This window comes from Paramormyrops kingsleyae, chromosome 5 (genome assembly GCF_048594095.1).
Source record: "Paramormyrops kingsleyae isolate MSU_618 chromosome 5, PKINGS_0.4, whole genome shotgun sequence".
NCBI classification, from domain to species: domain Eukaryota; kingdom Metazoa; phylum Chordata; class Actinopteri; order Osteoglossiformes; family Mormyridae; genus Paramormyrops; species Paramormyrops kingsleyae.
Window position 1 is genome coordinate 9,146,356 of NC_132801.1, and position 26,229 is coordinate 9,172,584.

The window sequence follows — 26,229 nt, forward strand, 5'->3', positions numbered from 1 at the left end:
CAATTGTTTTGTATTTTATATTTATTATACAGCCCCGATGTGTATAGTTGATCAAATACAATTTCCAAATTCAGCAACTTTAAGTGGGCGTTAATTAACACACGAACAGCCGGCCGATGAGTGCAATGAAACGAAATGAAAAGTTCTAAAGAAAGCAGTTTTTGCAAAATATTTTTAACTCTATTAGCATGGGTTAGCCATAACTAATCGGAAGTAGGCCTAATGGTTATTTTCAAGAATTTGTCGACATTCAACTTAGGCAGCCACCAGAGTTAATTCTGTTTCCGTTAATAAATAATATATAGCTTTAGGGTGATCGTCGATTTTAACAATTTGATTACATTCACACAGTGGAGATGACAGAACTGAGTCACAAAGGCGTAGCAAATTGGAGCGGCTCTCGAAACGCGTGAAAACGCAAAGCAGCGGCGGCTTGGATTGGCTGCCCTCCCCACCGGGAGTCCGCTTTATGTCGGGGAGCATATAGGCGTCTCTTCGATATTTCGCCCCCACTGAATTTTGTTCCTTTGGCTCGGCGAAGCGTGATTGTGAATGATCGACCGTCTGTGTAAAAATTCTAACTTGTCATGTCTTGGGAGGACAAGCAGATCGTTGTATCAACATGTGCTTTAATTGTAATTCTCTGCATTGTAAACACGTGTCGCGGTTCCAATGCAAGCTTGGCGACACCGAGTGCTTTCGCTCTACGTAGACTATACCGTGTCAGCACCAGCATAAAGCGTAATCTTGGTGGTGGGAATACCGTAACAGATGCCACTTTTGGAAAGCTGGTATTTTCACGCGATTTTAAATCGATGCATGGTGGACGCCGCAATGGCGTCTCTCTGAAATGGATCCACAAAGAGTACGAGCACCAAGAGACCTCGCAGGCCAGTACATTTGTTAACCGCCCTGGTAGGATTTTCTTTCTTTGACTCTCCCTTATTCGATAAGAACGCAAATACCATGTAAAGGATTTCTCACAGACATACAAAAATGAAAGATCAGTTTTATTCGTCTAACTGTATTGGACGTCATTTAAACCAAAATTACTATTGCACTACACTAACTACAGGATTTGCAGTCGCAAGTGGATCGAGTACTTAAGTTTCTAAAGAACCGTTCTCTTTCGCGTTCCTCATGGCTGAGACAGGCCAGGTCCGCGGTTTTCCCGCCCAATTGGGCTCTTTCGAAAATACATTTGTGGGTAAATATTAGATCGCGGGTTTTTGGGCTGATTCATAATGCTCCATGGCAGCAGACTGTAACGAGAAAAAGAAAATAATTATGAATTCAAGAGTCTCCTAATCCTGAGTGATACGGAAAAGTTAGAGACCGACGCGCACAGAAAGCAGGCTCGCCACCTCTCGCGCCTCTGGCGTGACAGTCAAGTTTGCAGACTCACGCAAATTGTTCGGCACAAATGTATATTATTCCACTATAAACCTAAAATTTAGCTACGTGAGAAGCGTTGTTGCATGTAAATGCGCGTGCATTTCTTTTCTCGAATTGAAAATCTCACTCCAGCCAGTTGACCAAAGTTTGCAAAACTGGGAGAGTGCGTCCGTCTGTGTGACGTCATTGCGCTTAACTGTGGTTTTAAAATGTTGAATATTTGAATGCGATCAGCATGCCAAATGCTGGTTTATTTCTGTGAGATACAGTATACTGGAATTTACCTGACAACATGTCAGAAAGCCCCTTATAATGATGGCTATAAGACTAGGGCTCTGGTAAACTTAGGTGATGGTATATTTTTATCCTGGGTCACCTTGAAAGTAATTATCCATTACTTGGTTATGATACGCTTTGGGTAAGTAAGTTGTTGGGTGTACAGCCTTTATCAGTTGCTGCCTAATTTTAACAGGGCCGCGGAACCGCAGGCAGGTTACAGGAAAGGTCTTTGGCCCGTACCCTGGATCTGGCGATACAGCTCCCGGAGAATGGAGTGCAATGAGGCCCGTTGTACAGTGCAAAATCAATTTGATGATGCTCACTGCGCCGGGCCAAGCATACAAACATCTACTAATAGACAGAGGTACCAGCATTGAAGAATGTATAAAGGAGTACTAGCTTAATGGATATTTGCCATTTCTGGTATCTTAATAAGTCCCCTTTGCATTGTTTCAGGAAATACCCCTCCCCTACCCTTTTCCCATCTGCCATCTAGCTGTGGTTACTCTGTGAAGGTGACATGGAGGGATGTGATTTTGATTACACCATATGACGGTTGCTATATCATTCATCAGGTACAGTTCCCCAGATGGCTTCTAGTGCTGCTGTGTATATTGTAATATTAGGTGCTTTCCCACTACAGGAACCTTTTTCAGGGACCAGAAACTTATGTCATGTTCCTACCGCAGGGACTCAACCAGATTGTAGGTCTTAGGAAGTAGTTCCTGGGGAAATAAAAATTAATATATAATTATTATTTTTTTGTCCATATTTGAATAGGTATTCTGCACTCAAAGAACTAGTGAGTGTGGCTTATGGTGATTAACTTTGGTTGTACCCCAATTTAATAGTAAAATTTATAAAAATGTCGTGCCGTATACAACTGCTGTCGCGTTTTGAACCGATACAAAGTTTGAATATGAAGTTTAACCTATGAGCTTTTTGTGTCTCCCCCCCCCTGCTAATTTAGCATAAAGGTCACAGTTCCTGTTATTCAGTGGGAAAGCTACACACACAATCGACCAGGAACTACAAAAGTTTGCAGTCAAGTTAAACCAGGAAATAGGAACCAGAAACTAGGCGGGAAAGCACCTTCTAGCCAATGATATTTTTAATTGTCTTCATTTTTGTCTTGACCCTGATTTACTGTGATGGTGATTGTGTTCTGACTGGTAATACTGTTGTCTTTATCTTTCAGAATGGCACTTATGTTCTGCCGTTGCTTTGGTGGGGGGCTCCTGTCAAGATGGTCTGCCCTGATGTCGTGCCCCCCCCACATGTCCATCTTTCTGTCCGTTGCTGGCTTTTTGGCATGTCCCTGCATATAAAGGCACAGAAACATGAAATTAACAACCTCAGGATCAAATGTAAGTTCTAGTTGAGGTCAAGGGGGAAATGGTTCATTCAAAGACCATCTAACCTTCTGTCTTTTGTTCTGCGCACTGAGAACTTTCTCCTTGGCTCCCTTGGTTCAGTGAAAGGCGGCTGGGTACCGTCTGTGTCTGTAAAGTGTGCGTTCCGTGCAGATGGTCAATCTGGAGAGGTGGTCCTCTATCTCCCCTATGCGATCTGTGATATACCTCTTCAGGTAAGCAGGAGTTTAGGTAAGCGTAAAATCTAAGATGTATGAATCTGGAGATGTAACCTGGTAACTTGAGGCATGGTAGGTTTAATTCATAAAGTATTTGTGTGTAACTTTTGCAGCATGGGGAGACCAGCTGATTAGTTCTATATATATATTAAATTGCCTTAACAAAAGTATGTACTCCAATTTTGTAAGTGTTCTATTTGACGCATCTCCCCCCACTGACTGACACTATAGAATATCAGGATACTTTGTACTAATATTTAAATGAACAATGGTAGCAGAGTAAACGTGGCTTCAGATCTGTAAAAAGCTGTTGACCAGGATGTGTGTTATACTGGATTGACTTAAGTGTGTAGTTGTATTCCTTAAATATTTAACATCTGTCTGCCTGCAAACCCTCTCTCTCTCTCTCTTCTAAGGATGGGTCACACACCCTCTCCGTGTTTTCAGAAGGAGAACACACTTATTCTTGTGCATCGCTCCCTTTGCCCCAAACCTTTCAGCCCCCCCCTACTGCTCCACCTGTCAGAGATCCTCCTTTTTACCCCATGATACCTGGCCCCTTTCCCCCTGTCAAGCCTCTGGTCCAGCCTGCTGCTCCTCCTCCACTTGACATTCCCACTATGGTAATGTCTCGCTATAACTACTATCCCATAATTCCCTTCCTGAGCTCAGGTTCCATTCCTGGTCCTCCCCTGCCCTCTATTGGCTATCCTCCCTACAATCGTATGGTACCCCTGTTTCTTCCATACCCTCTGCCCCCTAACCCTACACCAGGTAGCCTCACGTACACAACCTCCAGCTATAAGACTCCTGTTTCCACCACTTTCATGCCTCCAATCTGGGCTCCTACTGACCCAGTCCGTCCTGTGGTCAGTACCCCGGAAAGACCCATCTGGCAGAAGTTACCGGTGCCATACCCTGTAGAATGGCCTCCCTCCGCTTGGACCACTCCTCCTCCATCAGTGACCACATGGGTCCCTGAGTCTCCTGCAAGTCCACCCCCTGGTCCTCTGCCAGTCTCTGTGGGCGTCCCTACAATCCCCCCTCAGTTCCAGCCCGCTCTGATGTGCAATACCAACTCGATGACCATCTCGCTGCCCTCTGCCCGGCCCGGATCGGTCAGAGTCTTAGGTGAGCAGTGTTGCTGAGTAGTGATCGATGGACTCGTCGGCCTGTTGTAGTAGCCTTATGTCATCATGGTAAAAGTCTGGCATGATTCACGATGGTGCTTCCTGGTGTCACTTGAATGACAGATTCATTTTGTTTAAGCGGGAGTGTGAGATTTTATTTATTTTTTTATAGAAGGAACTGGCTGATGGCACTGACTGTTTGGTTGAGGGAAGTCAGTTTTAAACATTATATATGCTAAGCATGAATCTGCTGTTCTAGGCCGAGAGAATGTTTGGATGCCATTAAAAAATGCCCCAGCGAACTGCTTTTACAAGATCCAGGCCACTGGCACCCGTGGGCTGAGGATCTCATCCCCTCTTCCTGCTTGTCACACGCGTAATCAGGTAAGTACCCCCCCCCCCCCCCCCCCCCCCCTACACACACACAGGACCTGCTGCCTTCTGCTGCATGTTCTATGCTGTTCAGTTACTCACTCGTTGCTCCTCCTCTGTCCCAGTCATCCACTTCTTCTGTCGTCATAAAGTTCTGGGATGCTTTGCTGAGACGACGCCGGATCCTGGAGATGCGTTGCCCACTGCCCACCAGCCTTCCCACGTTATTTCCATCTCCACCTCCTCCCCCCGTTTTGCAAACCTCCTTTAGTCCTGCCCCACTCCTCAAGCCCCAGGTGCTGTGCTCCGCCAAGGACATGCATGTGGAATTGCCCCCAGGACCCCTCAGGGCTGTAGGTCTTAAGGGTAAGAACATGGGAGAATGTCAGAGAACCTGCATATAGCTCATTTTGTGCATATTTTTAAATATGAATTGGCAAAATAACTGGAATACAAACTTAACCTTTGGTCCCTTGTGCGTAGCACACGGTGCACGTAATGGTGGATTTAAATGTCACTGGTAAATGTGCTTGATACTCCTGTCATTTTGCACGGCCATCCAGACGGCGAGGGCGCTGTGATTCGTCTGAAGGATGCCCCCAAGCATTGTGGGTATGCAATTAATAGGGGGAAAAATGGTGTCATCTCACTGATGCTACCCTTCAGTTCCTGTCACATGTCTATGCAGGTTTGTAGAAATGAGGCTATCAGGCCTTACCTTGTACCCAATAGCGGGAATGAATGAATGAAGCAAGGACCATGTGAAATTTTATCAGGGTGATAAGTACAGAGTTGACGTGACGTATCGAACTGCCAATGGTGAAGAGGAAACTACATTATCTTGCCCGGTCCGCCTGCCCTTCACCAAGCAAGGTAAACACATTGTTATTCTGTAACACTGTATTCCTACTCTAGATTAACTACAGAAGGCCTTGTTACTACAGCAGCTCTTGTAACCTCTGACTACTACTAAAATGGAAGGTCCCCTTTAGGTGTCTGAAACTGGTCTTCATCATGAGAACCCTTCCAACTGTCCTAACCAAAGAAGGCGTCAGTTCAAATCCAGTGACCTTCTGTAAACATTAAGGGAGTGGTTTACGGCTCTGTTCCTGCTGTGACTCTGTAGATCCTGTTTTTTTTTTTTTTTGTTGCAGTGAAACTCGCAGCAAAGCTAACATGTTTGCGTATTGTTGGGTCTGTTGACGTTGTTAAAATACCTCTTGTTGGAGTGTTTAGCTGGACCCCTGGTGTTCCTGTTACTGCCTGCCTATAAACGATTTAAGTGAATGAATCGAATTAAGGATGCTAATTTAGTGCCAAATGTAGGAATGATGCTAATATAAAATGATGACACCCCAATGTCCATTTAAGGTCTGTATTCTCTTAAGACGGACAAATTGAATTGGGTCTTGATTCCATGTTTTAGTTGTCTTCTTCAGTCCTGTAAGTACTGACAATCTGTAGTCCTGCTGTCCCTCAGAGTGCGATCTCTCCATTGACAAACGCATCCCTTGTGGGTCCGAATCACCCCCTCCTGAGGAATGTCATTCCAGGGGCTGCTGCTACTCTTCAGACTCTGGGGCTTGTTTTTACCCCATGGATGGTCAGTATCTCAGTTCGGAGTGTCATGGTGGTGGGTGAGAGGCCTGGAATACATTCTTCCCTCGGACCCAAGGCGCCGAAAAGACCTGTAATTCTCAGCCGTTTGGTACTTTTTAAAATGGGTACCGCTGACTTGTTCACTTTTTTTTTTTAAGAGTGCACGGTGGACCGGCATTTTGTGTTCTCCGTGCCTGCGTCCCTCACGGAACCTCCCCTCTCTCCTGCCTCGCTTTTTGTGGCCGGGAACTCCTCCTGCACCCCTCAGACTGTCACCCCCAACTTTGCCTTGTTCAGGGTTCCTCTGGACGGGTGTGGGGCACACAGATACGTAAGTGTCGAGGCGGCTCGTTCTGTCGCGCCGTGGCGACCGGAAACTGGCACCGTTTCCCTTGTGTGGGCAGGAGATCGGACAGACGGTGGTTTACATGTTGGAGATCGTCAACACCATCCGGTCCATTGCCCTCAGCTATGGCGCTATTACAAGGGATGCTCCTCTCAGGTAAAGCTGAAGATCACAAATGATCTCATTGGCTCTAGCAGTGTTTCCCGGCCCGGTCCTCAGGGACCTTGGTCAGTCCACATTTTTGCTCCCTGCCTGACATCAGGGGTGGACAGCCTGATCCGTTGAGGCCCGGTGTGGGTTTTTTGGATGGCCTCTCAATCAGCCAATAATAAAGCAGTGACTCTCAACCCTAGTCCTGAGGACCCACTCTTATTGGCTGTTATACGCCATCCCAAAAACCCGCCCCCACAGCGGCTCCCCATGGATCAGTTTTGCCACCCCCGGTCCACATTTTTGCTCCATTACAGGAGCAGGGAGTGAGCAGGCCCACTAGGACTCGATTGTGGAAAGGCTGGGTTATAGCACTGTAACTATTCCTCCTTTTCGGTGATGAGGTGTCTTTGGATATCCCCGGTGTGTGTTGGCTGTGGAAAAACCTGCTTATTTAAATATTACTTTTTGGAATGTTAACAGAGATGCTTCAATGCATTACTCCCAAAATCATGGAATTTCGATTTCGTGCTGCAGGCGTAATTTGACTCTCCGCTTCTCCCCCCCAGATTATTAGTGGAGTGCAGGTTTCTTCCCGGCTCCCAAGTCACCGTGGGCTACTTGGTGAAAACTCCGTCTCTTGGCCCTTCCATCCAGGCTCAGGGCCTCTTTGGTGTGCAGCTGAGGATCGCTACAGGTGCATGACATCTGCCATCTTCTTGCATCTCACTGTATACTCTGTAGAAGTAATGGTAAACGGACTGCATTTATATAGCGCTTTTCTACTCCTATGAATACTCAAAGCGCTTTACAATTTATGCCTCACATTCACCATCCACACTCACACACCAGTGGCGGAGGCTGCCATGCAAGACGCCAACCTGCACACCGGGAGCAGTTTGGGGTTCAGTGTCTTGCTCAAGGACACTTTGATGGGGTCAGGAAGAACCAGGGCTCGAACCTGCAACCTTCCGGTTGCCGAATGATAGCACTACCTCCCGTGCCACCATCTTCACCATCATTCCAAGTGACACAAAGAACATTTTTGACTTTTAAATTGCTGAATGAGATGCATTAGAAATGGACCATCTGATTGCTTGTCTTCCCCCAGACCAGGACTATACAAGCTACTACCCCCAGTACCACCGTCCTTTGCACCTCCTCCTGGGGAAGGTGCTGTACCTGGAGGTGCGCCTCCTGAACGCCCCTGACCCGGATGTGTTGCTTCTGGTGCATTACTGCCTGGCCTACCCTCGCTCGGCACAGTCTGCCTGGGTGCTCATCTATAATGGGTGAGACGTCCACCTCTTGACGTACAATGCTAAAAGATTCTATGGGTCCAGTTCTCTGGGTCTCAGAAACTGGACAGGGGCCACCAGCTTGGATGGATTTTTGTTGACCTCCTTGCACTTCCAGCTGTCCCAATCGCCTAGACTCTTCCCCACCACAACTCCCGCCACCATCAACTCTTCCAAAACATACCAGAAGGTTCACCATCACTACATTCCAGTTCCTCTCCCCTGATAGCAATTTTATATTGGATGAAGAGGTGAGAGCGGCTTTTCGAAATGTCAACGCATGTGTTGTCCATTCAGCCTTAATCTGTTCCTCCCAACCCCACAGATCTACTTCATGTGTTCAACTGAAGTCTGCTCGCCCTCTGAAGGCCCTTGTGTGGAGGGTTGCTTCGGTGGCGAGAACAATGTAAGCAGGGCAAGGCTCCTGTGAATCCCCGTGCTTTGGAAGCACTTGGTGTTGGGACAGCTGCACTTGCATATTAGGAAAAACACTTCATGCTGACTGGTGGAAAATGAGCACATTGATAATTAATGACACCTCCTGCATGTGTGATTACCCCCAGTCTGCCCAGAGATCCAGTTTTAGCAGGAGCCTGAAGACCATTAGCCACCAGGATGTGACTGGTAAGGGAAGCTCAACGCAGCCTTCAGCTGCAGAAATTTAATCTTGCGAGTCTTAAAACTGCATTAACTACTTCCTTTCATCTGCAGGCTTGGCATTGACTACCAAAAATAAGACGTTGTGAAGACATCCTCACGGGCCTTTGTGCCGCTGTTGATGGGGTATTTCCCCCCCCCCCCTTTCTCTCTGATCTTGAACAGTCACCTGCCACAACCATCTCAAATACAGTGTATATACAAAATCATCTGGGAACTTCTTGGCTTTTGTTTAGATGTGTTAAGAATCTGCTGCTAAATGAGGGGGAAGTGTGAAATGGGTGCTATTGGGAGGGGGGCATACAGTCATTGCATGATCTTTAGTGGTGGAAAGGCTGCTGCAAGTCGTGTATTTTGGAACTGGAAATAATGGTGATTGAACTGGGTTAGGAGCTCATGTGATGTGCTGTGATGTGCTGTGACCCACACAACAGTGGGGAATTCCCATTTGTGTGAAATGCACAAATTGCACAAATGTATCCCCCCCCCCCCCCCCACCCCCCCCGAATTATATCTCCAGGATTAGTCATATTTCCCCGGGACCACAGATGTGGCCTTCCGCCTCCATGCCTGTAAACGTTACATCACGCATGGGGCCCAGCATCCTCTGAGGGGAGATGTGATATGAAAAAGAAAGGGGGGGGGGGGAGAAATGTTCCTGCAGTTGGAGAGAAGTAGCCCTTCTTGGTGGGTGGAGAGGGGGCATTTAACATAGATGAATGTTTTATTATCCGCAGCCCTCTAATTGAAAAATGCGCACACCGCCCTAAGGGGGTAGCTCCGCACCGCCCTAAGGGGGTAGCTCCGCACCGCCCTAAGGGGGTAGCTCCGCACCGCCCTAAGGGGGTAGCTCCGCACCGCCCTAAGGGGTAACTCCAGTTTATTGGTAGGAGGTGAGGCGTGCACCTCTCATTGCTCTGCCTTCTGATAGGGTGGTAAGAAGCTGTTTTGCAACCAAGTAGGTCTAGACTTCCAGTTTACCTACATAAACTGAAAATTAAGACTGATCTAAACAGATTTTACTGTGGAAATGGATAAAGAACACATTAAAGCACACATTAAGTTTTTTTTTATATATATATATATATATATATATAAATAAAAAAAGGGATCCCTGCTGACAGTAGTTTAAATTGATTAATCCATTCATCCATCTGCTTATCCTAGTCGTGGTCATGGGAGTGAGGAAGGAGTGAGAGTTCGTAAGGTAATGCAGCTGCTTGCATGGATAATGGACTGATCTCCATGGCTCAAGGACCTGAGTTAGTTCTGATTCAGGAGTAATGGTCAGGCTTCAGCCAGACACACCTGACCCTCTATATTGCAGCCACTCTGAGCCACTTGTAGCGCATTATGCTAACACCTCTCAGACATTTTCTTATGACCCTTTGAGAGCTTGAAAGGAAAGTCACCTGTAAGCCGGAGCCCTTTTTGTGCTTCTTGTTAACGGCCATGACAATCCTTGGTGAGGCTGCTACATTCACTGTATGGTCATCTAGATAAATTGACACATGGGAGCTATGAATTAATGCAGCAGTTTAAGCAATGGATTTATGTGCGGTTAATGTGACCTTGGTGCCTGGGGTTTGTAAATTCCATGCCTGGATTGGGTCAGATCAGTTCAGTGGAATATTTGGTCATCGAAAAGCAAAATGCACCAAGTAGCTGGTGCATCTTTGATATTCTGTGAGTAAATACAGCCAAGTCCCACATGATATTTGCGAATCGCGAAAGAGGACTGATATCCCAAAACCCAAACAAAAATCAAATAAATTTTTATATAGTGCATTTTCACAATGTTACATTGTCCCCACCCAAAGCCCCCAGTGAGCAAACCAGAGGCGACAACACCAAGGAAAAACTCCCTAGAAGGAAGAATCCTTGGGAGGAACCAGATTCAAGGGGGGAGCCCATCCTCCAGGGGCAAACGAAACCCAAAACAAACAAAAGTTAGCTTCATATATGAAAAATGGCCATGGAATGAGAGAATTCACTCACTCATGGGACCTGGCAATTAGGTGAATGTGAAGTACTGAGGGAGATCTGCCAAACCAGGACGTGGATGTTCAGACAGACATAGCTGCACATCGAGCTGCACATCGGCCCACCTAAGGGTGACACATGGAGGTCAGACTAAACAGGCTCAGGGCCCAGCGATTGAGGAGACGGTTTGGGTTTGATGCTTTTCTTCTGAAGATTCCAGCTGGACTGAATTTTGCTATTGTGTTTTATGTTTTTGTTTCGTGTGTGGGCTGCTAACTTTTTCTTTAAATACCACCCAACCTCCCACTTGCAGTTTCAAATCAAACAGCTGTGGTCACAAGTAAAGCTGTTAAATTCAACTGAATAGTCACTGTAACTACATGACTAATGATGTTAAACATGACAAATTTGCACAAAGAGACTCCTTATTTTAGAGAACCGTGATGAAGATTTTTTTCAGATAATATTTTTTAAAATGTGTATTTCTTTCCTGTCATTTGCTCATTTTCAGTGTTCAGTTATTTTTCATGGTTTTTTAGGACCAGTGGTGGAATTTGTGATTTAATTACATGAACCACATTGATTGGATTGACCCATACATTCTTTTCATTACAGATCTGTTATTGTTCTGTATATTGAACTATATTTTTTATTGTTCTGAGATTCAAACTTTGATCTCAAGTTATTTCTCAAGGTATTTATCTAAATCCATAGGAAACGGTTGTTGAAGGTAAACAGTTTATGAAGCGCAATTAAACATTTTAATATATACTGTTAGTCTAACAAGTGTTCCCTGTTACAAATTCAAGTAATACACTGTGAAATTGCCATGTCTATATATGTATATTTCGATATTTTTTTCACAAGGAGATATGCACTTTTTACAAGGATTTTCACTCAGTATAGATTAAACAGCAGCGAATAAAAATTATCTAACAGCAATGACCACTTACGTCCACCAGACGTCGCCCCAATACTTAAAATTCGGGAAAAACAAGGCGGTTATCTGCGTTTTCACTACTATGAGTTGCAGTCAAATACATTAGAGCGACTCAACCTTCGCTTTGCATGTTGTTTTCACTTACGTATTTATCTTTTCATATTTTTGCGAAAGCTTTCATTGATCTTTTCAGACCGTGATCCTTGTTCTTTCATTTTCTGCAACACCGAACTGATCCTGGGTTCTGCTCTCCCGAAAGCACGGAAATTGCCGAAGATAAGTAGCCGAGTTACCTTCGACTCCCCCCCGCCCCCCGACCCGATAATAGGAGGGCACGTCCCCCCACCCTCTTATCCCGCCACGTTAGCCCTACGAAAAAAAAAACCTTCCGTACGAGATTCTAACGAAAGTTAATTATTTTATTGTATTTTACACTAGGAAAAGTGGGGAGGGGGGAAGATAATTTCAGTAAAGAGTTGGCAGAATTAAAAAGCCGGAGTTTAGGGCCCAAAATCCCACTTTTGGGAGAATGGGAAAGAGGCAGATTTTCCACCAAGCGATAAAATCCAATGTGCGTCTGTCTGTAAAACCCAACCTCAGTGTGGATTGCGGCGTTATCGCCTGATAGCGCCGCCCGGATACTGATATTAGGTGTAGCACAAATTGCACTGGCGCAATCCTTTCATTCCCAGTTTTAATGCGTAGCGAAGAAAATGTATAATGATTCATACGTGACTGCTGTTTATGTGTTTGTGCGCTGAGAGAGAGCAGGAGGGGTGGGGAGAACAGGAGCATGACCACCGAGGAAAAGTAGGAAGAGGAATCAAGGATACAGTATAGAGGAGAGGAGGGAGGGAAGGGAGGGAGAGAGGAAATCGCACACGCCGCAAGAATTCACCGAACGGATTGGGAGAGAGGAAACGGAACGGGGGGAAGAAAGGAGACGGTGGACTGCTTTGTTTTGGGAGATCATCTGTAACGACAAGGAGACCAGGGGATCGTATCCAGAGCTGTTCGCCTGCTTTGCTTTTCTTTAGCCCTAGCGCCCGAAAGGGGAGCTTGCTAGCTAATATAGGGGAATCTGCATGGTATGGATAGCCAGTAGCTAAAGATATTTGCCATGTCGTTGGGGTAGGATCGGCAGCCTAGATGATATTTCGCTTAACATTTTGCGTCATAGGTAAAACGCATATGGGGCATGTTTTTTTATTACCGATAATGAGACGCAATCCGTTTACGTGCGTGTGGTTCTGACAATGAAACGGGCTATTTAAGTGTTTAAACAATCTTAATATAGCCGGACACGATTTTGTCACCTTGTCAAATATCACTAATGATCAGCATCATTTAGACGTTAGTTATGTTTTGTTTTGACAACGCATGTTTAGCCACAGTTTTACTTTACATTGATGTTTAGGGACAGGATCACCAATTAACAGCACAACTACGGAAACGACGGGGATCCGGATTGAGCCGCGGTCCTGTCCGGAGACTCCGCATAATAAACAGGAATCCATCACATTCGAAGCCTCCGCAAGGCCCGAGTTACAAATGCTATCTTTACAGGCGTTGGAAAAGCGCCAGCAACATTATATTATTATTGTGCCGGTCTCCCTTTCGTAAGGTATTGTGCCCGTTACATCGGCATTCCGCTCCAACGTTGTGCTCCATGCGGTTCAACAGATCCAAAGGTATCCGATCGTGAGGAAAGAGACTCGTTAGGGACGGGGAGAAGTTGCTGAAATACGTAGGTAAAACGGCACATTACGAGCAGGAGAATAAGGGGTAAGGAAAAGGCAGCCAAGGATTTAAATAAATAAGTTTAGGACGGGATCGGCTTTCAATGTTAATGTCGACCGACGTAGCATCAATTATGCTACCCGTATCCCGGGGATTAATGGACCGGGAGAGGGACTTGGACGCGATGGTTCACCCGAACGCTGCCGGTTCCTCGGCGGCTGTCAGGGGAATGAAAAGGGGGGATCCGGAGCCCGACGGCCAGACCACGGCGGCTTTTACCGAGTCACCGGCGGCGGAGTGCAAGCGACCACGGATAGACGGCTCGATCGGAGCTGAGATCGGCCAGGTGGGTTGCAGGATCGCTCTGCAATGACAAAGGGTTTTGTCCGCCACTTCTTTTTTTTTTTGCACTGCCAAGCACACTGCGCATATTTTTAAATAACCCACTGCATTATCTTTGAAGGGCAAGTGTCCGTATACAATACGCTTCAAATACGAGATAATGTATCAAAATGCAAATCACAGCTAATAAACAGTGTTGACGCTTACGGATAGTCACTTAGCCCCGCTACAGTTTCGACCATTTTGCAGGTATGTTGTTGTAGCCGGACTGTTACAGTTACCGTACGTTTAACCCATTGATCGTTGTTATGCAGATCATTCTAACTAATAAAACTGCTGCATTTAAGTATTTTAGCCAGAAATCTTTTTATCAACAGTCCAGTTGTGCTGAAACATACCACAATGTTTAACTTAATATCTTATTCTGTGGTGCATGTCTTGTCTCTTCGCCTGTGTGTCACTCGCTATGTCCTGTTTGCTCTCTCGGACCCCTTTTCTCTGCACGAATTCGGATTAAGGAGAAAGCACTAAGACCGGATTTGTTTCGGTTTAGTCACGTTTCCCTTTCACCAGTTCACCACCAAGTCGCTTGTTTGTCTGGTATGGGTGCGATACATGTGATGTCATGTTACCGAAGACGGTAGCAGTTTCCGGTCATCCCATGTGTGATTTGGAAGGGGAGTGAAGAAAGTGGGGGTCAGTGAAGGCGCCCAAACAATGAACTCGTCTGAATTTTAAGTGGGTGAAGATACAGCGCTAGGAGGAACACTGTGTCCCGAGACCTGGGTTACTTAGGGTTCTGCTGCAGTCTAGCAAAGCAATCTGCTCTTCGCTCATAAATTCATTACTGTCGTACAGATGTGCCTATCAATTGAGTAATGCGATCTGTGTGCTGGAGTCTCCGATTATTTGCTGAGTCGTCGTCATACAGCAGGGGCCTCCTTTGACCCTGAGGCATGTCATAATCGCAGGGGACGTGTGACACACTTGGAAACCGCGAGCTGAATTCAGGGATGGGGGTGTGTGTATGTTTGCTGGCATTCCATTTGCTCTGGTGACCCCCCGAATCCTGGGCTCCACTCAATGGTTCGGTCTATTCCAGTCTCCCTCCCACACGTGTTTTTTCCCAGACCTAGAGATCAATGGTCAGTCCTCACTGCTCCATCTAGGCTCAGACTGAAAGGATTAAAGGAAACACACTGAACCTTAGTGTGTCTGTTTGCTGTGGCCTCTGGTCCAGTGGAAGGTCTGGATCACAGCAACGAGGGTTCGAAAGGGTACGGCAAGAGCTGAAGGGAGCTGGGAGACATGGGGTGGTTTTCCCATTGTGTGTGTCGGGGGGGGGGGGGGTGAGAGTCAGGGATGTAAAGTAAACCACAGGCATGACTTAAGATGAACGGCGGTAATGAAGGTCAGGATTTTTGAAGAATGTGGTGAAAATCAGGCCCAGACATGTAATAGATGAGATTGTCGCGGTGCCACAAAACATCGTATTTAACAGAAGGCATCTTTAAAAAATGTAAAAATAGATAATGTATTCATGTGCCATTTTAATAATTAGAAGCACTCGTGACCTGTTGGAGGTCATGCAAGGAAAAACATAATTATTATTATTCCCTTCTAAGTTCTGGGAGGGGGGGGGGGGCAGTGGAAATGTGCGCTGCAGCACGGGGGAGAGGGTGCCGTTCCTGCAGTACCGCGGTCCTTCAGGCTGCTCACTGACTGTTTACTCTCCGCTCTGCGAGCTGATCTGCCCGATTGCTGGTGGTAAAGAGGCTTTGTGCCCGGCTAACGAGATCACTGCTTGTTTAGAGGAGGGCATTAGCCGTCTGATCTGACACGATTATTGGGGGGTGGGGGGTGATACGGTGCTCAAGCCGTCTGAGTGGACCCAGCTCACAGGTAGTTTATTGTGCTGGAGATCCTTCGCATTGTGTGCCCGTTCTCACCTTTCCTGATTTTTTATTTATTTATTTTTTTCTTTTCTTTTTTTCTTTTTTTTTATTATATACGCTGCTCATCCCGACGGTTTCCGGGCGTGAGTCAGCGGATGTCAGCGCAGTGTTTTCATGCCCCTCAGCCTGGTGGGGTTGGGGGGAGGGGGAGGGGGGGGTGGAGACAAGGAAAAAAAACAGAGGCCCGCAGGAGTCTGCCTGCACTGGGCCGGTGCTCATGTCCGGGCCAGATGTTGACGTCACCCCACTTTTATGACGGTTAGGGTCTGGAAATGTCAGGCTATTTTTATAAATATATTCAACTCTCCCAAGAAACCGTATAAAAATGTGGTACGCCGTTTTCTTAGTGTGCCTGATTAGGGCGGAGAGTGGAAAGTCTGAATCCCAGTTGAAGAGGGCCGTTTTTTCTTCGAGGGCTGCCCAGTGACGTGCCGCTCCTGGCGGATGATGTTTGTGTGCGATGCGAAACCACCACTTTCAACTGTATTACCATGATTGTCGCGTTGTGGGGCTTGTTTGAGCCCTCGCTTGATGGCCGGGCAGTGGGCAGACGTGTGCTTGGGTTTACAGAAACCCCGCTATTTGGTTAAATGCCGTCCGGCTCGCTTGTTACCTTGGCTGCGGCTGGTGGCCATCCTCATGACCTCGTGCTGACAGCTGACACCTCGGAAGTCAAGGCCTGCTGTAGAAGGGCAGTAATGGCGGGTTTTGTGGAGGGGGGGGGGGGATTTTGAGAAACAAATCATCCACTTTTCCCTTGATAAGACTTCATGGCGATAATTAGTACTTGTTACTACGTAGAGAAGAGGGAGTTTCCCGTGCGGAGCGATATGCTTTATCCAGGATCGCTTTGCTCTTGTAGGCCTACTTGCAGTGCATTGACCTAGTCAGTGTTCAGTGCCAGTGCAGCAGAGGCTCTCCGGGCAGCGACCGGCCTCATTACCAGAAGGTGGTTGGTTCAGGTACCAGGAAAAGTCCTTGCTGTTGTACCCTTGAGAAACTGAGATGCTCCAGTAATCTATCCAGCTGTTGAAATATGCAAAAAAAAGAAGAAACATTCTAAGTAGGTTGCGTGTAGGTCTGTAGATTCTGAGTAAGTTTGGAGTTGTAAATGTAGTGAGATCATGCAGAATGTGTGGCAGCAAACTCTGAGGACCCTGATTTTGTGTTTAGTGGTTGTTAATAGAACCTCTTGGCCAGGCGTTGGTGTAAAAGCAGAGTTTTTTTCTGCACATGGTTTTTTTCTGCAGACATCTTTTGCTTAGCACTGTCTCTTACTGATGTCGTGCCCCCCCCCAAACTTAAGCCCCTCTCTCCTTCCCCCCCACAGCCCCTCCCTGCTTGCTGCTGTCTCTGCCACATGTCGACTCTGTTCTCTGTTTGCTTTTCATTTTTCCCCTCCTCAAACTTTCTTCCATCGAGTTACCTTCGCCGTGCTGCCCGATGTTGCAGATGCTGCACCCGTTTGCCACGGAGTCCTGTAGGAATGTCAAGCCACATGCTGCATGAATTTTGTTTTTCTTTATTTGTTCAAAGTTCCTTGGTAATTATGCATTTAAGTGTAGCTGGAGAATTTAAGGTTGCTGTTAGCAGTCTGCTTTTAAACGGCAGAGAAAATTCATGTATTGCTTTGTGGTGTTTGGAAGAATGTTGTGTGTGTGTGTGTGTGTGTGTGTGTGTGTGTGTGTGCGCGTGCGTGCGTGCGCGTGCTTGCTAATGGTAGAAGGGGGGCCTGGAGCATGTCACTCACCCCCCAAGTAATTTAGTCATATTTAAAAGGAAAATAACAAACCGTCTCCGTCTAATCCTCTGGTCATTCTTGTAGCCCGCCCCACCCTCGCCTCTTTTTTGTGGGGGGTTTGCCCCTCCTCCCTTTTATGCTGTAATGGTGTTTTGTATGTCTTCCCTTTTTCCCTACATTTTTCACACAAAATTCACTCCAGATGTTACCAAATCCCAGCCACCCCCCACACCTCTCATCCTGCAGCTGTTCCCACTGAGAATATCGCTGCTAGTGCAGTGGTTGAGCAGAGGAATTTGTCTTTCACGTTGCACTGATATATGATGCATTGTTGGAATTAAGCTGGAATTTGTGCAGGTAATGGAAACCTTCCCACAAGGGACATGAGAGAACTGCGAGCCGTAAGCCCTAGAATTAGCTGGTCGTTTGCTACAATTGTGCATTTGCTGTGGAAATTACTCTTAATTCTCAAGGACTTTCTCATTGTCATAGCGCTGTCATTGTACTCGATTGTAAAACTCAAAGATATCTCTTTCCTTGTAAGATAATGTGGTAGTTTTGAATCATCTATTATTGAATTTTAGCAGTCGGTTAATGTCTGAAATGCGTGGCGCTGTTTTCTGGGGTGTGCGCTGAACTGAGTTTTCCCCCAAGGAATAAGTGCAAAAGAAAATTGGTTCCAGATAAAATATGGACAATTACTGCACTGAGCCAAAGAGAGAAGACGTGAAGGCTAGGGAAGGAACCAGTGATGCTTCAGGAAATTTTTGCGATGCCATTTTTAGCCATGCCAGTGTTCTTTATCCTTTTGTTCTCACGGAACATTTCATCTATAGCAGGCTGATTGTGATTTCGTGTGAGCACTAAGCCTGCGGGCGGTATTCCCATATGTGCGTAACTCTGGACTGCGTGTGCAAATTCGTATAGACAAGAAACGTTAATAGTTTTTGCATCTTGGTTTGCTGCCATCCTCCTACCAGTGGAAAGGAGCTGAAAGTATCAAGTATGGTGGGGAGCTGTAAACCAATGCAGGATCTGTAATGGATCCCACTTACTGTCGCCATGGCACCCGGCCTGACTCCGATCCATTGATTGGCTAAAGGGAGACATGTGACACCACACAATTCCCTGCAGTGAATGGGAAGGAAGGCTAATCATATTTACAAAGGTAAGGCAGCGAGTGGACATGCTCCACGGCGCGGCGGCCTCTAGTGGGAGAGCTGAAATTTCAAAGCCACGTGAGGTTGACTCGTTTGATGAATTCGTTACTAGAGAATGATGGGATTGTATAGTGGGCTTTGCTTTGTTCCTGACTGGGCGCTAATCAAATTAAGTGCTCTGGCCATATTTGACAGCTGTCCCTTGCTGTTGTTTTGTGAAGTATCGCAGTTTTGACTGATGTTTTAAAATTAACGTTGTCCCCCCCCCCCCCCTTGGCCCGTGCCCCACCACCCACCTTTATTTCCTGTTTCTCGTCTCGCTCTCTGCCCATCGCCGACACAATGGCTCCAACGGAGTGAGAAATAAGATGGAGAGAGAGAAGCGGGCAGCAAAAGAGGCTGGAGACAGAATTAATCTAATTAAATGACAATTAGGCAGAGCGTCAAATGAAGGGACGCGGCAGCATGATAGCGGCGGGGGGGGCGGGGGCAGTGGGGGGAGGAAGAGTCCAGCGTGCACGCGTGCGTTTTGACAGCTACCCAGATGGGCTGCGGTCCGCGGGACAGGGTGTCTAATTGACGCAAGCGGCCAGGAGCAGCTCGCTCTTCCGGTTTCCGGCCTGCAGACCCGAGGTGCTGAGGAGGTTTTTCCATCAAATCCGAGTGACGCACCCCCTCCCCCCCCCCCCCCCCCCCCCCCCCCGCCCAATACCCTAAGCTGCCAGGGCTGGGCTTCAGGCCCCTGACCCTGTACTGGTAAAGTGGTTATGGGAGAATGATGGTTGTTTTTAGCCAAACGCAGAGCTGAATGGCGCCCAGATCTCATCACTTACTCTTCACTGCTTCTTATCTGTCGTCACACAGAATTTTTTCCCCTTAATTAGCCTCTTGAAAACTCTTCAAATTTTTGCTTCAAATGTTGTTTTTTGGGTAAAAGGAGATACTGCACAAATTCCTCTTTACACAAGAGTTGTCAGGGTGCAGGAAGACCAATAGGTTATCGGCAGCCGCTGGGGCGAGTCTGCGTTAGCGCGTGCTAAGCGTGAGAGCCCTTCGGCTGTGAGTATTGACGGCTAGCTTAGGGTGCCCTGGGGTGCTGGCTGCCGCGATCAGAACAGGCTTTAGTAGAGCCGGCCTGCAAAGGACCCGCAAGTGGCTGGAGACGTCGGCATGCAAAGGATGCATGGTCACATGATGTGAGCGGAGGTGGCGTGCAGGCGGGCCGTGGCAGCTCAGCGGGTGGGGGGTTTAGTCCGCGGGTGGTCTGGCCATCATGCTCCCCTCCACAGTCACACATGTTCTACAGCTGGGGCAAATGTCTAAGTGAAGTAGCAGGCTCTGACAGAGCTGTACTGAGGAGTCGGCCATTTTCTGCACCAATCTTGAGGGACTCCCCTCGCCCCCCCCCCCAGTTCTGTGGGGACGCCTGATGTGGGAGGTGTGTCCATGATAACTGCGTTTTCTCACATGGAGACAAAGGTATCTCTGGGAGCCCTTCATAGCCCTCCATGTCATAGCCCTCCATGTGATAGCCCTTATACCATGGGCTACCTCATGTATCATTTTGAATGTAGTCATAATATTTATAATATTTGTAATTTACATTGTGTGGAATTTGCATGTTCCTCCCGTGTCATCGTGGGGTTTCCTGCCGGTATTCCGGTTTCCCCCCACAGTCAAAAGAATTGGAGTTGCCAAATTGGCCATAGGAATAAATGACTGGTGTGTGCATGGGCCCTGTGATTGGTTGGTGCTTCCTGGGTTGTTCCCTGCCTTGTGCCTGTAGTTTCTGGGATTGGCTCCAGACCCCTGCAGATCTGAATAGCGGTTACAGAAAATGGATGGATTGATGGATCGATGGATAATATTTTTTGTATTTATTTGTATATCATTTTTGTGTGCCTGGGTAGATGCTGACAGCGTTTTGGTGGCCCTGTACCTGCACTCAGCACAATGACAATAAAGCTGAATCTAATCAAATGTAATTTAATGTCGAGTAAGCAGTGCTCCGTCTGCCGACGAGGGCTCACCGCTACTCCTCCACGGCAGGGGAGCTCGGCGTAGCTGCCGGCGGTCGTCCCAAATAACACCCTTGTTTTGCTTTGATCCTCCTTACTTTCTCTTTTTGAGCGCCATCCCTCCCCCCCCCCCCCCCCACATCGCAATTGGAATGGCTCATGTCTCGGGAAACCCAGAGTCTCAGGGGAATCTGGGAAACGGAGGTAGAGAGAAATGGGTCTCCTGGGGGGATGGGATGACAGCTGAGGCTGTAAATGCCGTCTGTTCGCTAAGCCCTCCGCCCATCGTGTTTCTCATCCATAATGTCTTTGATTTACATTTTTTCCCTTTTTTTTTTTGCTTTGGCTCGGCCTGCGAGCTGCACACCTCCTTTCTTGATTAATGGCATCTTCTGACTCTATCATCTTCTAGATGATAGGGCCCTTTATATAAAGTGTGCATGCGTCTGCATATGGGCTTAAACGACGACGACGTGCCACGTTGATGCGTATCTGTGCGTATCGGCGCTGAGCCCGCTTTAATTCCGCATTTAGTCGGCGTCGATAATCCTTACATCATCCCCTATTCATCCGCTCTGCCTCCCCAATTAGGCCCTAATCCTGACAGCCCCGTTTTTTCCCTCGCTCTCCTTCTCCGTCCGTCCTGCACCCTTCCTGATTGTCTTCCACTGCTCTGTGTGCGGGGGAGGGGATCAATGCGGAGGTACAGTTTGTGTAAACGGAAAAGGGGCAGAATTAGCAGCATGACTTTTTGTTTAACGCTGCGTAACTGTGCCATGCTGCCGTCACTCGAGTGTCACCTTCCACGCGGTTTCTGTTAAGCTGATGTCTGTAAATCTCTCCAGCCACCATCAATGGAGTTCATACATTTATTCGATCAATTAATTCCATTTTATTTTTCTCCCCCCTTATTATGACCTTTATATCAGGATGGGGGGAGGGGTGAGTGGGCAAGACAGCAACATAAATCATACACATGTCCAACAGAGCGTATTCAGTTCAGTTTATATAGTGCCTTTCACAACATAATTGCCCCAAGGCGCAATACATCATTAATACATAAAAGAGTAACAAAAAAGATCAGCAACATAAAAGTTAAAAACAAGAACAGTGACACTTAAACGTCAAGGCCGCTCATGAGTGATAAAACCCCATGAAAAAGTTTACAGGAAAATGAGAGGAAAACCTGGACTATCATTTCAGAAAATGCTTTATTCGATAATTTAGCCTGTATCTGTGTGGGAGACACACTCCCTCATTCAATTTGGCCGAAGTGCATTCTAAATTAAAATCTTTGAAAGATTAGTAATCCAAGATGCCTTAAAGGAGCCCTCTGGATTCTTCCTTGTGGCTGTAAAGCTGACCGTAGGCATTTTCTGCTGGATCACACAGAAGTTAAATTCAGAAGCGTGTTCTTTTGTCTTGAATCACGCCCAACTTGCTTGTCGTGGCTTCTGCCCTTCAGAAGACGGCTTTCAGGCTCTGTTTTGTTGTGCTTTTGTTTGTTTGTTTGTCCGTTCGTTCGTTTTGCCTTTATCCATGCGATCTCCGCAGATGAGCTTGCGCGTTAATCCCGCATTCGCTGCGTGGAGTTTGGGCTGCGGCTGCGACGGCAGGAGCCGGCGGCCCATCATGCTCGCTGTCGCTCAGCCTCTCCGGCCGCACTGTGCAGGCTGAGGCCCCCGCATAGTGAGTCCCGAGCTCGTCGTTCTCGCTCGGAGGGGAGCTGGGAGCCGTGACATCGCTGAATGGTTTGCACACCTCGGTTCTGCCTTTCGGGCCCCTGCTGCAAGGGCGGATCAGCGCCGTGGAGATGAGTGCTAATTACCTTGAAGTTAAGCACGGGGACATGTTTGCATTTATTTACGTTCATTTATTTGGCGCTGTGCTTTTAAAAAGCAGAGCGGATCTGTGCGTGAGGTGGGTAGGCGTCGAGTCCACAGGAGCATAATAGAAGGGGAGGGGTGGGCGGAGGGGGGGGGGGGGGGGGAGATCGGAGGCATCGGGGACAGGACGCTGCCGTGGCTCGCAGCCAGCACTGGAGCAGAAGGCACAGAGGGTGCTGAAAGCGGGACGGCAGGAAGAGAGTGACGGAGACAGAAGGGGAGCCGGAGGTGGGCCGAAGGGAGGGGGGGCGGGGGGAGAGTGGCTCGCGAGGGTCAGCGAGAGCGAGAGGGAGAATTTGAATGTGCGGAGGAGAGCGGAGAGGCAGAGACAGCGAGTCGGCCGGGCGGACTGCAGGACGGGCCTGGGCGTTCCCCAGAGGAGCTGTACCATGATGGGACTGTATTACCCTGCTGTGTTAGCGGTGAGTGAGCTAATGCGTTATGCTTTTCATCGCATTCAGCGTTTAATTGGCCTTCGGAAAAGTAACGATCCCTTAATAGCGTGCTGTGTGCCGCATGCCGCGGACGGCTTTATTTTAAGATGGTTTTGGTAATTTTTATCTGTATTTATTGTGGGACGGGCGGCTTTGGTCCACCGCGTACCAAATTTCAGTGTGTATGACTGACCCTGCAGTGAGGTGACGTGACTCGGCACAGAGTCAGCCGCTCAGATACAGGAGCAGGTCTTTAAATCTGTAGTGTAAGCTTAATGGGGATGGGATGTTCCGGCGCGGGGAAGCGTGGGGGGGGGGGCTTGCAGCCTGATGCCGTGGGCTCGCTGTCCATCCTGCGGTAAGACGGCGAGCCTCTGTACCGCACGGCGAGCCGAGACTGACAGAGCCAGACGCGGGATCTGTAACGGCGTCCAGCAAGGTGGGGGTTGGGGTGGGGGTTGGGGTTCGTAAATAAATTCACTGTTGTCCTCCCAGCTGTCATTAGAGTGAAAGGAGCAGGTGCCGAGCAGCAGTTGTCAGTCTCCTCCACACTCTCTCATTCCCTTTCATTCCTCCTGTTATCTCTCCATTTGTCTGTCGTTCCTCTGCCTCTCCATCTCGCGCTGTCAGCCTGTGTGGCTGGATATTCAGATCCTTTTTAAAACATATATAAATGAAATGTATATATAAATTTGTGGCTGTGCCTTGGTGCCATTCTCTCTCTCTTTATGTTTGACCTCCCCCCGTGCCCCCCCTCCCTCCCCCTCGGGCCCAGCAGCTGTTATCTTTATGTTTGTCTTTTAAGAGCGTGGTGGAGGGGGGGGGGAGGGAGAATCTGCCGGAAAGGTGCGCTGAATGGAGGTGACCGGCCCCCACAGCGTAGCGCTGAGCGCAGACAAACACGGCTGTGTAAACACGCTGGCGCGCTCGCAGGTATCATGAGCCCGGCGGGGCGCTTGTTCGCGGCCCCGTTTGGCCGGTCCTGCGCTCCGCTCACGCGTAAACAGATGGCAGGCGGCGTCGCACCCCCACCCCACCCCAGCAGGTAAATGCGGCGAACAAAAGGCGAGCGTGCAGGCGAGGAGGTGCCCCCCCCCCACCCTGGTCCAGAAGTGCCGCCTACCTGCTCAGAGGACACACCGGCATGCGGCGGGATCTCATCACGGGCTGTGGGGACAGTAGGGGGGGGGTGGACAGTAAGGCCAGATGCTTTGCTCTCCCTGTTACGGTGCCACCGTCTTACCCTGCGTGTCGCTTCCATCCCGGATGTGTTCGGCATTTTGGGAACCATCTGGCTGTGTGGATTCGCCGGGATCTGAAGCAGCTCCGTGGCTCTCGGGCTGCTGTTTGGCTGCGGATGATGTGATTCTCCCTGAAGTGATGTCGCCTATGTTTTGGCTTCCGCCTCATTCACCGCCCTGGTTTGACGTTCGCCGGGATATGCTCATCTGCCGCCCCCCCCCCGCCCATAGCACATCAGAGAGCGGAGCGTGAGCGGAGCGCAGGACCGGCCAAACGGGGCCGCGAACAAGCGCCCCGCCGGTCTGTGTCTGTCTGTGCACCTTGGGCGGTATTTCCCAGGATGCCCAGGGAGACACCGTCCGCGAACAACTGGCATCCATTTTATACACACTATCATAATGGTACCAAGGTAAAATTGAACTCAAGTGGGTCTCCTTTAAGAAGAGTCTCCTCTGTGATGTCATGTTTTGTTTTTTGTTTTTTTTGTTTTTTTGCAGCAAAAGGGGGTGTGGCCAGGCTTTGTGGGTGGGGCATGATAGACGTATATGGCAATAGGGAGTGGGGATATGGAGAGCCAACTGACAGGCCCTGGCCTTATTTCTGAGTGGTCAGAGGCGGATAGGATGAGGGGAGAGATTCTGGTTAGGGTTTTATGAAACACATGGTGGGTGGGGGAGGGGTGTGAAGTGGGGAAGGGGGGGGGGGAGTAGGGAGAGGGGGCAGGATCAAAGAGGGGGAATGTCTTTATGGTCACTAAAGGGTAGATGGAAGTGTTTCCCAGGGGACAGGATTAGAAAGGTGATGCAGAGGGGGAGGGACAGAGAATAGCCCCATTTTCGGGGGGTGCGCGGTATTGATCGCTTAACCGGCCTCTCGGCCCGTGAGCGGCGGCGATAACGATTGCGCCAACGCTGGCAAATAACACATCGGCCTTCAGGGCGCTAGCTGACCTGTAAGTAAGCGAAGCAGTGCTTCGGATTACACGCTCTAATACGGCCGAACGCGCGCGCGCAACTTCATTAGCGCATTTAGCGGTGCGTCCTCTCTGGGCGTGTCCCTCCTCCTTTCTCTCAGCCCAGGAAAACACCGCATGTAAGCAGAGGATGGGGGGCTGTGCAGAGTGTCGGTTGCCACCCCCTCCCCCGTCAGTCAGTGACGGGGTTTCCCCTGCAGGCGCGTGATTGCCGGCTGTGCGCCGTCCTCCGAGCCGCGGCTGGCATCCCCGTGGTCTGGGGCTCTCCGTCCGCGGTTATTCCTCTGCGTGTGCCCGCCGCTCGCGCACCGCGTCGCCTCAACCCTCTCCTGTCGCTCTGCGGGGGGTTTATTTTTCACTATGTGTCTTGGCAGCGTCATGCCAGCTGCACGATATAAATCATAGCGAGAGAAAAGCCTCCATGACTGCGGCCGATTAGAGGAGCGGGGCGAAGGCGGTTTGGGACCCAGACTCCGCCGATACGCCGGATCCATATTTTGAAAAATCCCGTGTAGTTTTTGCAGCTCGTGCTGCCGGCCTTCGTGCTCCCATTACACCGGCGGTACAGCAGCCGTGAGGGCTGGCACCGGGTTCGATTACCCTGTCGCTGTCGACCTGAGAGTACTTTACTTAAATTGCAAAACATCGGGTAAGATTTCACACCTCTGTGCGGCTGCCTTTGCCCAGGGACATGTCAGCTACGTGAATAACAGTAATGAGCTGCTGCATCTTCCCGGTAAGGCGCTCTCCTCTCCTGCTTGTGATCAGTCATTAATCTTACCTTTGTTGTTGTTCATCTGCCATACCGGCTCTTGCTCGTCTCCCTCTGAACCTGCCTCAGCGAAATACTACCATCTAGGGAAGCGATGCCCTTCCTCAGTGGGTCAGGAATGCATGTTTGATAAACCGCAGTGTGTGTCTGCACCCCCCCCCCTCTTACAGCACCCTTGTTGCTATGAGTCAGCAGGGCAGTGGGCAGCTCCGCCCCACCCCTCCCC

The 26,229-nt window shown here is 48.6% G+C and overlaps 2 protein-coding genes and 1 long non-coding RNA gene across 11 annotated transcripts in view; 2 read left to right on the plus strand and 1 right to left on the minus strand.

The window, feature by feature from the left end:
* The first annotated feature begins 373 nt into the window (after positions 1-373).
* Positions 374-9,026, plus strand: LOC111841745 (uncharacterized). Of its 3 annotated transcripts, none has more exons than XM_023807717.2 (19): positions 378-915; positions 1,868-2,038; positions 2,131-2,249; positions 2,873-3,041; positions 3,150-3,262; positions 3,682-4,396; positions 4,655-4,779; positions 4,893-5,133; positions 5,331-5,455; positions 5,544-5,640; positions 6,248-6,370; positions 6,525-6,697; positions 6,771-6,868; positions 7,432-7,559; positions 7,974-8,154; positions 8,279-8,411; positions 8,486-8,566; positions 8,724-8,784; positions 8,872-9,026. In XM_023807717.2, the coding sequence occupies exons 1-19, from the start codon at positions 588-590 to the stop codon at positions 8,904-8,906; spliced, it is 3,216 nt and encodes a 1,071-aa protein (XP_023663485.2). In that variant the 5' UTR covers positions 378-587; the 3' UTR covers positions 8,907-9,026. The 3 variants fall into 3 exon arrangements, 2 of the variants coding, with proteins under 2 accessions (XP_023663485.2, XP_023663486.1); XM_023807718.2 differs by lacking the exon at positions 378-915 and adding an exon at positions 1,303-1,778; XR_002837745.2 differs by lacking the exon at positions 8,872-9,026 and having other exon boundaries at positions 374-915; positions 8,458-8,566; positions 8,724-8,749.
* Positions 9,027-12,108: 3,082 nt separating this feature from the next.
* Positions 12,109-26,229, plus strand: part of rbfox2 (RNA binding fox-1 homolog 2) — a 30,367-nt gene continuing 16,246 nt past the window's right edge. For 4 of the 6 annotated variants that reach the window (XR_011991692.1, XM_072712055.1, XM_072712056.1 and 1 more), the window contains exon 1: positions 12,109-13,826. Coding sequence is in view for 5 of the 6 variants with exons in the window: in XM_072712055.1 (XP_072568156.1) it covers positions 13,584-13,826 (243 nt within the window). In the remaining variant the exon portion in view is untranslated. Of the gene's footprint in view, positions 13,827-22,711; positions 23,005-24,979; positions 25,968-26,229 lie in introns of those variants that run through there. The other 2 variants (XM_072712058.1, XM_072712059.1) reach the window with 2 other exon arrangements.
* On the minus strand, positions 21,685-26,106 carry LOC140590843 (uncharacterized). Of its 2 annotated transcripts, none has more exons than XR_011991694.1 (3): positions 26,013-26,106; positions 24,140-24,183; positions 21,685-22,482 (listed from the first exon to the last, which is right to left on the minus strand). It is a non-coding gene; the product is annotated as an uncharacterized lncRNA (long non-coding RNA). The 2 variants fall into 2 exon arrangements; XR_011991695.1 differs by having other exon boundaries at positions 21,685-22,524.